The sequence below is a fragment of the Vombatus ursinus genome, unplaced genomic scaffold (genome assembly GCF_900497805.2).
Source record: "Vombatus ursinus unplaced genomic scaffold, bare-nosed wombat genome assembly UNPS02005286.1, whole genome shotgun sequence".
Classification (NCBI taxonomy): Eukaryota; Metazoa; Chordata; class Mammalia; order Diprotodontia; family Vombatidae; genus Vombatus; species Vombatus ursinus.
This window is the reverse complement of record NW_020945064.1, coordinates 13,173,815-13,189,006: the sequence shown is the minus strand read 5'-3', so window position 1 is coordinate 13,189,006 and position 15,192 is coordinate 13,173,815. Positions and strand designations below refer to the sequence as shown.

At 40.9% G+C, this 15,192-nt stretch overlaps 1 protein-coding gene across 1 annotated transcript in view; it reads left to right on the top strand.

The window, feature by feature from the left end:
* CRISPLD2 (cysteine rich secretory protein LCCL domain containing 2) overlaps nt 1-14,460 on the top strand; it is a 79,816-nt gene extending 65,356 nt beyond the window's left edge. Inside the window, exons 14-15 of the mRNA XM_027847213.1 lie at nt 2,327-2,460; nt 11,689-14,460. Of these exons, the coding sequence (XP_027703014.1) occupies nt 2,327-2,460; nt 11,689-11,743 (189 nt within the window). The 3' untranslated portion in view covers nt 11,744-14,460. The remainder of the gene's footprint in view (nt 1-2,326; nt 2,461-11,688) is intronic.
* Nucleotides 14,461-15,192: the final 732 nt, after the last annotated feature.

Here is a 15,192-nt window from a genome sequence, read left to right as displayed (position 1 = left end):
GTGCTTAAAGTATAGTGCTGGGCACATAGTAGGCACTACTGGCTGCCTGACTAAGAACTCCAGTTTTGAGAGCAGCCATCAATTAAATAAGCAAACTGTCAGGACAGGATTATTTGTATCAGTGGTTCTCAGACTCTTTCTGTTCATGACACAGTGTTATTCTTTGCCAGAGGAATGGGGCACACCAAGGGAGTGTTGGGATACTCCCTCTTGTCATTGTTAATTCCAGACACTTTGTTGCAATACCTAGGGGAGGTTTGCCAGGACATAAACAGCTTCTGAAAACCACTAATTAACATGTATACCTGGGTCAACCTTTTGGATTACATGGATCGTTCAAACTAGTCACCTAGCTGGCAAGTGTTGGCGCCCAAACCCAGGTCTCCTGGCTCCAGTGCTCTTTCCTCATACCATTCTCTCCTTCTCTTGGCACTTTATAATAGACAGACAACTGAGTTTGAGAGATTGGGTGTTTATTGCTGATTAGAAATGTAGAAACACTCACTAAAAGTATGTTTTCCTGTGAGTTTCCCGATAAATGAAACTATTTGGCCTGTAAATGGATGGTTATGTTAGACAACATGGCACTGATCATGAGATCCTATAAAATGAGGAGAAAGGTATTGTGGGGGAGAGATTAACAAACTCATAGCTCTACACTTGTCTAGATCTGTTTGCTCTTGGATGAATTATGGCATTATTGGAAAGCTTAATCCAAGAAATTTTAGGGCATTAAGTCTATTTATCTCAAGGCCCTTGGATGCCTTATGGTTTAAGAAAAGATGTATAATGATCACTTGATAAGAGAACAACATGGCATTTTACCCAGTTGGGACAAAGTCTAGCAATATGATCTCCAAATCTACCCCATCAGTAAAAATGCTTGATTATACACTCCTATTATATGCACATTTATTTATTTATTTATTTATTTATTTATAAGGTAAGCATGTGCTACTATACTATATGTCATTGGAAAACATACAATTTTTTTTAAATGAGATCAGGATGAAATTATTGATAGCTTTTGTTCTCAAATATTATTAATAGTCATCTTTTAAGTGGGAACATGGAATTGAAGATGCCTCCTTGTTTTTTAAAATCATGATTTATAAGTTGCTTGCCTTCTCAATGAAGTGGGAGGGGAGGGGAGGGAGGAAGAGAATTTGGAATCCAAAGAAATTTAATGAATGTTTAAAAAAATTGTTTTTATACGTAATAGGGAAAAAATAAAATACTAAATTAAAAAAATCTTAATTTAGCCCTTTGTAATATGGCAATGTGAAGGTCAGATTCCAAGTTCAGTCTATTTTGATGCTTTGTTTTCATGTTTCAGAGATGAAAAGATAACTCCCACTGATATCTAGATCCAAATGGAGAAGCGCATAATTGGGCTTACTTACTAAATCATGCTACTCAGGGCTCATTCCCCATCCATGGATTATGCAAAGGCTTTTGTTGACATTCTGCTAGTCATTTCTAAGTAATTTCTGAGTTTCCCCCTAGACTCCCACAGCCTCACTTTGGCAACCAGTGCTATAGAAAACAGCAGAAGCAGAGAATGAGACTTTTGTACGTCCCTTGTATATAATAAATGCTTAGTAAAGATTTGTTTGAATTTTATTTAAATAAATTTACTCTAATAATAATATATTATAATTTACAAGTCTACTGATATTCTCTCAACCTGTGAGCTGGGGAGGTCAAGAAGGTATTATTCCTATTTAATCAGTGAGGAAACTGAGGTTTCGAGAAGTCATGCTGCAGAATATTATGCCTGGAAAAGACCAATTTTGTTCAAACCTCTCTTTTTATGAGTGAGGAAACTGAGGCCTCAAGAAGGGAACAACATGGTGGAGTGGAAAGAACGCTGGGTTGAGTCCTTCAAATTGTGATTTTATCTACATCTGTGGCCTTGGGTAAACCATTTTCCATTTTGGGTCTTCAGTTTCCTCATCTGTAAAATGAAAGGGGTCAACTCAACCCTAAATTTATGATTCTAAGTAAGGTCTCTCGCCTAAGAGCACACAACTTAGGATATTAGGAATTTGAACCCAGGTTTTCCAGTCCTAGTCCAGGGCTCTCTCCACTACCTAGTGCTATTATTAGAGTCTAGGTTTCCTGATGTATTATCCAGGGAATGTTCCGCTCCTATATGCTGATGGTGGTGAAATATCTGATACAGAAGTGGTACCCGTGCAGTAGCCATTGAGTCAACATGGATTTATTGGGCGGGCCAGTATCTTTGAGATTGAATTGGAAATACTGTATTTGCCATTTTTGGAGAAACGTCACATCCCTGAAATAATTGCATGTGTTGTTCCAGACTTCAAGTATCTGCAGGACTGCAGTGCATGCTGGAGTCATCAAAGATGAAACCGGGGGTTACGTGGATGTGATGCCCGTAGATAAAAAGAAGATTTACGTTGGTTCACTCAGAAATGGGGTTCAGTCTGAAAGGTAGGAGCACATTCTTCATTCTCTTGGAATATTAGCGGGGGTCACCTGTCTGAACCAGCCTGGAAATGGGACCTGGGTCCAAGAGATTGAGCAGCCTTTTACTGCAGGGTGGTCTGGTTTCTCCTGGCCCTCCATTTCTTATTGGGCCAGATGTTTGCCTGACACAAGACCCTTCCCTGAACTTTGTTCTAGCAAAGTATTTTACTCCATCGATGGTTGAATCTTCCCTGGAAGCCAGCCTTGAAGTAGATTAAAACAAGCTTAACGCTGTTGACCCATTTCTTTAAGGCTCAATGCTATGCTTTCAAACTTTTGGGGAATGAGCCCCGGACTTGGGCCTTAGGGGTCATCTGGTCATTTTTCAGATGAGGAGAACACAGAGACCCACAAGGTTAAATGACTTCCCCAGGGTCACATAGGTGGTAATTAGCAGAGCTGAGAGGGCCAGAGTCTCTACTGTTGTGTTTGAATTCATCGCATTGGTAATGCTGGTAATGAGAGCATTGCTATCAGCTGGGTCTATGCCATGTAGTGTAGGGGAAAGAAGAATGGTTGGGGTTGAGTCCTAACTCAGCCCAGCTTGGAGCAGTTAACAACACGTGAGTAAAGCAGTGGGGCTGGAGTCAGGAAGAGCTGGGTTCAAATCCAGCCTCAGACACTTAGAGAACCTCTGTTTGCCTCAGTTTTCTCAACTGTAAAGTGGGTATAACAATAGCACCCACCTCCCAGGTTGTTGTGAAGATCAAATAAGATAATAGTTATAAAGAGCTTAGCACAATGACTTGCACACAGTAGGCCCTATATCAATGGTCACTACTACCACTACTTATTTACTTACTTAGTACTTACTAGTCATGAAAGTTGGGTAAATCAGTTCATCTCTCCAAGCCTCAGTTTCCTCATCTGTAAAATGGAAGTGACAGTAGTTCTAGTCTTTTTTTTTTTTGGTACAGTCCTGTGATTTCATTTGGCACAGGGAATTCTGAATATGGGAACTCCCTTCACTGGCTCAGATTGGCAACTTGGTAGTAACTTAGGCTTTGAGAACTTCCTGGGGTATCAACTTGCTAAATGGCTTACTTGTAGTCACATAGATCGGTTGTTTCAGAGACAGAACAACTTAAAACCAAGTCTTCCTGACCCTGAGGCTAGCTCTCTATTCTGCCACCATTTTGCCACCACTATCATCACCATCTTCATCACCACCACCATAATTGTTATTATATATTAGTAACATATAAGTAATATCAATATGTTAATTGCCAGTGAGTGGTTAATTATTATATAATTATTTAGTTATTATAATCCATTCTTATCAGATAATTATTAACAATTAATATCAATCACTAAATGATATCGGTATATTATTCCTTCAACATTAGCAATTCAACATTGATATTAATATTCATTATTAATATCAATAACAACAACAGATAGCATTTATATAAAACTTTAATGTTTGCAAACGTTTTCCATAAGTTTCTCATGGGGTCCGGGCAGTAGACTTATGAGGCATGTGCTATTATTATCTGCATTTTACAGATGAGGAGACTGAGGCTAAGAGAAGTGAAAGGTCTTTCCCAGAATCACACAGCTGGTGAGTGTCCAGACTGGAACTTAGGTCTTTCTGCCTCCAAGTCCGGAGCTCTCCCCACTGTGCCACGAACTGGCCAAGTACACGTATCTTATAAATTAAGGCTGTTATTGTTATCATCACCAGCTAATGCCTCTCTCTTTTTAACATCATAACTTTCATTTGGAAATGCTTAATGAAGGGAAATTCCATTGACTTAATGGCCGGGAAATGAGGCAGCTGATTAACTAGAATTTCCTGTCTTGTGGAAAAAGAAATCCCAAGATACCAATTCTTGGAGGCCCCCCCCTTTTTTTTTTGCCTTTAAGAGAAAACAGTGTTTTGGAGAGAGGTTTTGTGGCCTACACTTTGTTCTCTTTGCCTGCCTCAACTTGTGTGAATATTATATACGCCACCCAATTGGGTAGAGAACAGTGATTTGTCAGGAGAAGGCTCCTAGCTGAGTACCTCGGGAGGCAGGAGAATTTCAATGTCTCCTTTACCCAGTCTTACCAGCTTGGTGCCAGGGAGCTTGGTGGGAGATGAAGGGCTGAAGTTCCCTGACCTCAACTCCAAGAGGCTTACAGTTTACTTCAGAGAGAGTTGTTATTATTATTGTTATTATAATCATCATCATTATTAGATAGCTTTATAGTGAGAAAGCACTTCACATATGCTTTATCAAGCACTTTGTCCCATCTGATCATCACAAAGAATCTGGTGAAGCAGTGGATGTTATCATCCCTATTTTATAGATGATGAAATCAAGACTGAAAGAGCTTAAGACTTGCCCAGGATCACTCAGTTAGGAAATCTCCAAGTCTGGATGGGAACTCTAGTCTTCCCAACTCCAAGTCTAGCATCCTTCCCACTGCACCACCTAATTGAGATGGATCCCCTGTTGGGAACTGATGGCGGTGGGGCATGGACCAGTCACACAGGACACAGGAAGGGATGGCTAGGTAGTGATCTACATCATTGGAGGGAATATTTGCACTGATAAGATCACAGGAGCATTTCAGTCCTGAGATGGCTTTGCAGCCCTCTTCCTTTGGGGCTTAGATGTGGCACAATGGGTCTCCTCGATAAAACTAGATTCCTTCAACTCGAGTACAAGCAGCGTTCTAGGAAAGGCATTCTTTTTGCATTTAGAACTTAGGTTGGCCCACCAGCCCTGCCACCTGCTAAATGTGTGACTTTGGGCAAGAAATTTCATGTCTCTTGGCCATGGTCTTCTCTTCTGCTGAACGGGGAAAGTATTACTCTGCTAGCTCATTCTCAAGGTTGTTATGAGGAAAGCCCTTGGTGATGCATGGTGTTGTAATTTTCTGAATTACAACAGCTCCAGCCAGCTGCTAAGAGAAATGATTCCCTTCCCCCCCGGTGCTAGCCTTTAGGTGCTCTTTCACCAAGCCTTGGTTTTCATACTAAGAGGACTTAGAGGAGAGAATGCTGTACTGGGAGTCAGGAACCCTGGGTTCTCATCCGTGGTGGGCCATCAGACAGCTGTAGGACCTTGGATAAATCATTCCGCCTTTCCAGGCTTCAGTTACCCTGTCTGTAAAATGAGAAGGTTGAATTAGATGATAAAAAGAGCTCATATGTTATTTAATGTTATTTGGAGGGGGGTTCTTAAATATGCAGTACACACATCCCCATTTTAGAGATTACAGATAAGGAATAATGCATTTGGGAAAGCTATAAAACCAATTCTATCTGGAATGTCAACTGTAAACTCTTTATCATTCTGACTCTCTTACTCACCAAAAATATATCTTTAGAAAACAAAATTCTTGCAATTAAGTGTTTCTAACCAAAAGACAATTAAGATTAAAATAAGTCAAAATGAATTTTGCTGCTCATTATCAATTTCCCTGCTTTTTACACCTATTGCCACTTACAGACATAATGATAATAGGAGTAGTGAATAAGTATTATTATCAGTGGCTTCCAGAAGGCCCATCCACTCTGGCCATTGGAGAGCACATCCCCATTAGATTCATTATGTGATTCCAAAAATGAAAATGACTTTCAAAAATGAGGATTCTAGAGACTGTCTGAGAGACAGTGTGCCCCTGGGTTATATGAGTTTGAGAAATGGAGAAGGGAACCGAGACCCAAAGAAATGAATTAATAAAATTAATTTAAAAAAACTTATCCAGGGATATATATATATAGGAAGTATAAAATAGAGCCTTAGATTGAACCCTGACCCTCTGAGTCCAAATCCAATGCATCTGCCACTATGTAAAAAATATTCTTCCTTCCACCTTTGGAATTTCTGTAGCCCCTGGTGGAAGGGGGATACCCAGTTTGTTTTAAGCAATGTTCAACATTTGCAAGAAATTGTTCCTTGAAAAATCATTTCTAAAATGAAGTTGTTTTGCTAACAGAACTAACATTAAGACTATTAGCTGAAATATATTTTCAGCCTTTTTTTTTTTAAGCTTCCCTAAGTTAAAAAGTGCAGTTTTATTTTTCCTGGGACGTACACAGGTTTAGAGGACTCTCATGGGGGCAGCGGAGTAACTGTTTTTCAGGATGGGTCCCTGCCCTGGGGCCTCCATTCCCACAATCTGGCAACTGGCTTTGAAGATATTTCTCAGCCCTTTGTTCCCAGAATGGTAGGATTCAGGGAGGTCCATTTTGAAAGAGGAAGAGAAAGAGAAAGAGAAAGAGAAAGAGAAAGAGAAAGAGAAAGAGACACAGTCAGTGATCCTAACGTTTCTCTATTGACTTCTCTCCTGAAATCCTGTGAGATGACTGTTCCTTTGTCATGGTCCCCTACTAGGGGATGAAAATGGTAATTTTGTTTCTCTACAACCCAGAGGACTCAAGGAACACTGTACTAGAATGCAAGACATTTTCTAAAAGTTGAAAGCAATCTTAAGGATCAGATAACTTAGGAGTTCTTAACTTTTTGTGTGTCTTGGCGTGCTTCAGCAACAGTCTGGTGAGGCCTGTGCACCTCTTCTCAGAATTGTATTTTTAAATGCATGAAATAAAATACAGAAGATTACAGAGGAAACCAGTTATATTGAAATACAGTCATCACAATATTCTTTGGGAAGTCCAGTCCCCAAGCTAAGAACTCTTGATCTTTTAAACTCCTCTTCCTTTCTGACATCTCCCCCTACCGCTCTCCATCCTATTTTTTAGAGGAAAAAAATGAGTCCTAAAGAGATACCAATTACCTGTTGGTCAATCTCTACTTGGATGTCTCATGGGCAACAAAACTTATCCAAAGCACAATTTATTATTATCTCCCCACTCCAATCTTCCACACTTCCTTCTTTCTGTTGAGGAAGCCCTTATCCATCTGTCACATATTCTACATCTTATATTTCACTTTTCTGCACCCCTCACTTCTGGTATACAATTAATTGCCAATTATGTCCATTCCACCTCCACAACATTTCTCACCCCATCCCCTTTTCTGCACTCCTTCAGCCTCCATTGTAGTTCGGGCCCTCATTATCCTTTGCCTGAATGATTATAGGAGACTCCTAATTATTCTCCTCATCTCTGATCCCTCCCCCTTTCCAATGCATCCTCTCTAGAACTGCCAAAATAATCTTCCAAAGGCATTAAATCCAAGGCTGAGGACTTTGTTTTTTATCCCAGAGGCAATAGTGATGCATGGAAGAATTTTCAGTATTCCCTCCTCTTGAAATTACTTTCAAATGGTATTTTAGGAAGGAGTAATTTTCAGTAATGGGGTGACATGGTCAGATCTGCATCCTTTCTATTACCAAATCACAGCAGATAATGGGGAACCCCAGTGAGTTGGCATTTCCAGTGAATCCTTGAAATATTTTGACATTTGTCAAATTGAGAATTTCAAGCCCCTGAGGGAGAATGATGAAGTTTAGATCCCTGGGCATCTTAGAAAGGTAGGTGGGGGTATTTGTTTTTTCAGGAGACTCTGAGGGACTTTTTTCTCCCTGAAGTTGGGGTTTGGAGTGTAAGAAAGAAGAAGAATCCTGAGTAAGTCAGCAGAGCAGTGTTCCCTTGTTCCAGAAAACCTTGGAGGGGAGGGGCTGCAGCCAGAGACCCCTCCTTTACTGGCAGCAAAACCGAAGGGCTAGCCACAGATTAAGTGGGTGTCACACAGTTCTGTCTTGGATCTTGGCTTCGCCTTTGGTTTCAATCACACTGTGTACTCCAGTCTGATGTATTAAAAAGTTCACTTCCAGGGTAGCCAAAAGCACGAAGCTAGCCTGAAGGCAGGAGTGGAGGGGGCCAGGGAGAAGGCAGACAGGGAGGGGGGTAGAAATTGCAAATAGTGGGTTTTCTCATAGAATTCTAGAATATTAGAGAGAGAGGAAATGACTTGTACCATCACAGGATTTGGAGCTAGAAGGGTCTCTGGACTAGAGGCTCTTAACCTGGGCTCCACAGACCCCCAAGGAGTTGGCGGATAGATTTCAGGTGCTTTGTGAATGTGTATGTGTGGTTTTTAAAAATGTATTTTGTATCTGTGTTTCAATGGTTTCCTTTGTAATCCTATGTATTTTATTTTATGCATCTTTTAAAAACCCGATTCTGAGAGGGGAGTCCATACGTTTTACTAGTCTGCTGAAGGAGCCCAGAACCCAAAAAAGATGAAAAACCCCTGATCTAGACCAGCTTCATCATTTTATTAATGAGGAAACTGAGGTTTGGGAGTGGAATGACTTAGAGCATCATGGGATTTATAGCTAGATGAGATCTCGAGACCACCTGATCAGACCCCTTCATTTTACAGGTGGGCAAAGCGACGCTGCCCAGAGAGGCGAGGTGGCTGGTTCAAAGTCACAGAGTTGAGATTCAAACTGAGAGCCTCTGATTTTCCCTTATTCCTAGCAAGGTGTTCAAGGGAAGGCTGGCTAACAGCCCATTGGAAATGTTGTAGTGGGGTCCTTATTCAGCTGTAGGCTGGACCACGTGGCCTCTGAGGCCTCTTCCTGCTCTGAGATTCTGGGCCTCCAAATTCAGGGCTTTTGCCGGTTCTGGACTAGAACCCAGGTCCCTAGTTTCTTAGAGTAAGACTCTCATATGATTCCAGCACTCTGCCTCTGCCTCTTCAGAATTCAGTTGGAAATCAGTTCCACCTCCTTTGCTCTCCTCCTGCGCTGACGACTTGAAGACCCGTCATCAGAGCAGCCCTTTCTAGCCACTGCAGACCCGGTTGTCAGCTGGGCTGCTTGACGCTACCCGGTTTGACAGTGACAAGTACCAGGCGAAGGGAAAGGCTGGCAAGGACTCCACAGCCCGAGGGAGACAGAAGGAGAGGGGCCCACAGAATGTTCAGCCGACTTCTGGCCACCAGACTTGTTTTCAGCATAGAGTCCTATCAAAGTATTAAGTTAAAAGAAAATAACTTAATGAGCCTGACCTAGATTCAAACCCTGAAGCATTTACAAAGTGCATTAAATCTGCCAGCTGCTCCTCCAGGCATGCTTCTCTCTCTCTCTCTCTCTCTCTCTCTCTCTCTCTCCCTCTCTCCCTCTCTCTCCCCCCCCCCCCCCCCCCCCCGCTCTCCCCTCCTCTCTCTTCTCTTCCCCACTCTCCCTTATCTCTCCATTCTTTCTTGCCACCTCTCTCTCTCTGTCTCTCTCTCTGTCTCTCCCTCTCCCTCCCTCCCTCTCTCTCCAGGAGTTGCAAACAAAGCATCCCCTCTCTCACACCCCTCTCTCACCCCTTTCACCTCCTCTCTCTCCCTCCCGCTCTCCCCTCCTCTCTCTTCTCTTCCCCACTCTCCCTTATCTCTCCATTCTTTCTTGCCACCTCTCTCTCTCTGTCTCTCTCTCTGTCTCTCCCTCTCCCTCCCTCCCTCTCTCTCCAGGAGTTGCAAACAAAGCATCCCACAGAAAAGAGCAGTCAGTTGGGCTTCCATAATAGAAAGAAAATTCATATTAATGACACAGGTTAACCTTTGTAGAAATTCTCAAGCAACTGGCTATGCTAAGGATCATAGATCAAAGTACAGAATGAGTCTTCCTATAGATTACTATAGGTAACCCCCTTTTTCAAAGAGACAGTCTCATGCTAGAGTGAGCCATGGTGTGGTGATGAGAACACTGGATTTAGAATTGGGACATGTGGATTCAAATCCTAGCTCATCTATTTACTCCATGTGTGACACTGGGCAAGTCATACTGCCCTGCTGACTTTCCATTTGCTCATTGGTAGAGGGTGGGAAGGAGAACTAAATGACCTCTAAGGTCTCTTTTGCCTGAGGGAATCTATGCTTCTTATAAACTCTTTCGTTTCAGTTGAACAATCCCACTGCTAGCACTGTGCTATAGCACAAGGTCTTTCTGCCACAAGCTTCTTCCACTCTGATCCATTTTATCCTCTGCTTCCAGATAAAGCATTCTTTGGTGAATATAAAGCACTGGCAGTGTGTGCTATTATTGTTTCTTATGCATAGATCTGCTCATACCAATCTATGGCTCAAAACTGGTCTTTAGAGACTTCTCATTGCTTACAGAACAAAGTTCAACTTTGCTAGCCTGGCATTAAGGACTCTTCACAATACGATGCCAGTCTTCTTCATCTTATGCTTCTCCCCTCTAGATGCACTCATTCCAGCCAGAGTGGGTTATTTACCATTCTTCAGAGGTCCCCACCAGTGGTGTCCCACTTCTTTTCTCATACAGTTTGCTGTATGATGCTTTTTCCTTGACCCTGTTTCTGACTATAGAAATCCTACCCAGTTTCAAGGGCTATTTTTAATGCCACAGATACTACCTATTCCATGATCCCCTTCCAATCCCTGTGTTCCTAGTTCCTTTTTTTTCCCTTTGAAATCTGGGTAACTGAGATCTAGAAGAGAAAAGTGATTTATTCAAAGTCACACGACTGGTTGTTGGCATATTGGAACACTGTACTTCTCAATGATATTTGTGTCCATTCACAGCATCATAGATCTGGGATTAAAGGGGAACCCAGAGGCCATGCAGTCAAAGTCCTTGATTTTACAGGCTTAACAATCCACATCAGAAGAGCCAAAGGCATGAAAAATGCCTTATATCCAGACAATGACATGTAGTCAGATAGATAGTCCATTGAGTTTGTGTGTGTATGTGTTCATATAATCATGTATGGTGGACAGGACCTGCTTATGGATAATAAACAGGGCTTGTTAATGATGCACACACGCATACACACGCACACACACACACCTACACTCTCATATACAAACTCAATGGGCTGTCCAGAGTTAAATAGTAGAAAGGGAGCATGCTACAATGCATTTGGGAAATTGTGCACTGTCCTCAATGACCCCAAGCTGCTCCTTGACGCAAAAGTCCATCTTTTAATCACTCAATTAATAAACATTTATTAAGCACCTACCATGCACCAGGAACTGTGCTAAGTGCTGGGGATACCGAAATAGGGAAAAGACAGTCCCTGCCCTCAAGGAGCTTGCAATCTAATGGAAGAGCTTACAATCTGATTAAATACCAATATTCTCGTTGTGTCTCTCTTCTGGTCATGATGTTTTTATTTCATTTTGTAGTTACTGAATTAAAGTCCTTGCGGGTTTGGAACCATGTCTTCTCTTTCCTTTCTGTCTCTCCCAACACCGTGCATTGAAAAGAAGCTCTGTATAAGTGACTGGGCAATGAATTGAGGGTCAATAATTCAATCCTTGTATTATTTTGCAGTTTGCGGACCCCTCGAGATGGAAAGGCTTTCCGGATCTTTGCAGTGAAGCAGTAAACTTTCAGAGCCAGGGAAGAAGGGACCTTCTTCACGAGAGTGCTACAATTTTGTTTTTTGTTTGTTTTTTTGTGTTTTGTTTTGTTTTTTATAAATTGTGAGCGTTGAAAAATTTACTTTTAGTGGCCTTTGATGTGACATCCAGGCTGAACGAACCCTTCCTTTCCCATTCATCACCTCGGGAGAGAGCAGCATCTCATCTCCATTGGGGAGCAGCGTTGTCCAACAAGGCTTTCAGAGACAGGCTATCGTTGACCTGAGGCAGGTGCTGAGACCCACTGCCCAAAGCCCTGGTACCATAACACGCAGGGAACAATGGCTGCCTGAGATGAACAAAAGATTTTTTTTAAAAAGCCATTCTGGTATGGGTATGTGTAGAGAGGGAGGGTTTCCAACTCTTCAGAGAAGAAAAGATTTTGACTCAAAAGTGCTCAGTTAACAGAATAGATTGGGGAAAAGGTATGTTAGGTGATGGGCGAGTAGAATTTAGTCAAGAGGGACGGATGGTAGAAGATGTAAAAATAAATAAAAACCATCCTTATTAATAAAGAAACATGGGTTTTAATGTTTGCTGGTCAGACAATTTATAGGAAATGAGAGGACTGGGGGAGGGGCGAAATAGAAAATGAGGGAATAAATCTCCTGTCCTGGTACATCTCCAAGTTAATGGGCCCCAACTGGTCATTAGTTTTTAATAACCAAGTGAAATTTAATACACACAGCAGTGCTGGTTTTATCTAAGCAGCAACTCATAAGATTAATGTTTTTGTCATTCATTTCATTCATTCATAGCACCTATTTTTTATTTCAATTTCTGGTGTAGTTTGGGGACTCATGGGCTAGAGTCTTTACTGTTAGCCCATATGATATGCCAGACTATAGGTTTTTATTGTTCGTGTGTCCTTGCTTTAAAGTGAATTTTTATTGAATCCTTGGTTCCATAGAGTAACTGAAGAACATGCCCAGTGTTGTGTATATATCAATGTGTGTTTGTGTGTATATAATAAACACATACACTTATTCTATATATACCCACACATGGCATCATTGTTAGGGCATGAAAATCCCCTTTTATGAATTACTTTCTCAAAGGATGACCTATTTTTTTTTTCCTTCTTAAATATTTTTGATTTTGGCTCCCTTCAAGCCTAGCACTCTTCCCCAGTGGACATTCTTCTCTGTGGTTAGCAAGATTTGGAGAGGGATGGCTTTGTGGTTATGAAGCTGCCCCTAGGTTTAATGACAACCGTAGAATGTAACACATGAGTATTATTTCTCTTCCTGTTATTGTGGAACTGTAGTTTCCCAATGTTCCAAGGCTCCGAGGAGTCCTGTGTTGTTTGGGTCATGCTTTTTTTTTTTTTAAACCTCAGTTCCTCATGAGCTTGTAACAAAGCTGCATAATAAAGATACTTATGTTAGAAATTCATTTTGTAGGATGGTAAAAGATTGACTTTTTTTTCCAAATGTTGGTTTTAAATTTAATTTTGTTTTCCATGGAGTAAGTTCTAAGACAGGGACCTAGCATCAAGTTAAAAATCTAAGCTGGTTTGCACATTATCAAGAAGTTAAGCATGGGAGATCTATCTACCTTGGGAATAAGTAAGGCAAAATTACATTATTGCATGCCAATCTACTACAGCATTTGAAGATAGGTAGACTTTAGCTTTAGATAGCAAGAAAGCAATTAAATTTGTAGCTAGACAGATGCTAAAAATTAGTTTGAACATATTTTGCTTAATTAAGTGCCTGCTTGGAGTTATTCATAGGCATCTGCGTGAAAAATTTCATTATTCCAATATTCATGTGTTCATTTGTCCATTCAATGTTTATTAAGCACTTACTGTATGCAAGGCGCAGTGCTAGACACTTACGTTTTGTATGAAGGGTGCCAAATATCTGGATATTTGGCAGCCTCTGGATGCCTAGGGTCAAGATGACAGAATTGTCCACTTTTTAATGAGATATTTATGGTTGTGTTACGCAAGTCAACCAGATTCCTTAGTTTGGTAAATAACATGGTAACAGTCCAGTGAAACCTGGGTATATTTCACCAGCAAGCATCTTGCTATTAAGTAGATACCAGAAACTCTTTTCATATACTTAAGTGTCTTGTATGCCTCATTTGAACATAAGGTATTGGTGCTCTATAAAAGCCATAACTTCAATCCTTCTAACAGTGTAAAATCAACTTGACCAGAACCAGATCTCTGGTTTGATTGGGTTTTTTTTTTTGTTTTGTTTTGTTTTGCTTTTCATTCATCACCTGTGTATTTTGAAACTGGAATAATTTTCATTTGTAATCACTGGTCTTTTTAACTGATAGCATGTCACAATTTCCCCATAAGCCTGTTGGACAAGGGCCATCTGTAAATCCATGTTTTGCACTGGGCCATGCATGGTATTAGAAATCGACGTCTAATAATCTAAGAAACAAAAGTAGGGTCAGGTTATTTCATGTCTCCTGTTTCCCAAATAAAATGCTTACCATTTTCTTTGATTGTCAACTTTCACCGTGTTCTTACATCTGTATTATGTTTAATAATATTATCTGCAGGTCACCTCTACCTGCAGTTTATATATGTGCTTTTTTCTATGAAAAATGATGTATTTTTACTATTTCCTATGTACAAAAGTTTATTGTAAATTTTTTTGTGTGTGCTTTGCATGAACAAGGGGCCATACTTTGTTTTTTAAAAAGTCTAGTTTTTTCCTAAAGTTTCTGGAAAATAGCATTTTTGAGAAGTTTGGACAATTTGTGAAATAAAAAAAATGTTAAACACCAAAGGGGTCCTCCTAGTTATTTCATTTTTTTTTGTTTTTTTTTTTTTTGGTTGGGCAGTGGGGGTTAAGTGACTTGCCCAGGGTCACACAGCTAGTAAGTGTTATGTGTCTGAGGCCGGATTTGACCTCTGGTCCTCCTGAATCCAGGGCCGGTGCTCTATCTACTTCACCACTTAGCTGCCCCCCATTTTTTCTATTAATAAAGACAGTGTGGTTTCACAGGAAGAGCAATGCACTTGGGGTCAGAAGTCCTGGCCTAGCCACATGAGGCCTGTGAACAAGTCACTTTATAAGGTTTCATTTGCCTTATCGTCTTCATTAGCATCTGTGTGAAAAAAACTTCATTGCCCTGATGATCATTTGTCAACTCAAAATTTATAAGCACTTGCTCTTTGCAAGGCGACTTTGTAGGATTTTTGAGGGAGGTACTCTAAATGTGAGCTATTATTGCTATTACCTGTAACTAGATGTGAGTGACTTGTAAATCTGGGTTAGGCATCATGGGTTTAAGAAAAGGGGGGAGGGAGCAGTTAGGTGACACAGTGGGTAGAACACTGGGCTTAGAATCAGAAAGACTTATCTTCCTGAATTCAAATCTGGCCTCAGACATTTATTAGCTGTGTGACCCTGGGCAAGTCTTTTCACCCTGTTGGCCTCAATTTCCT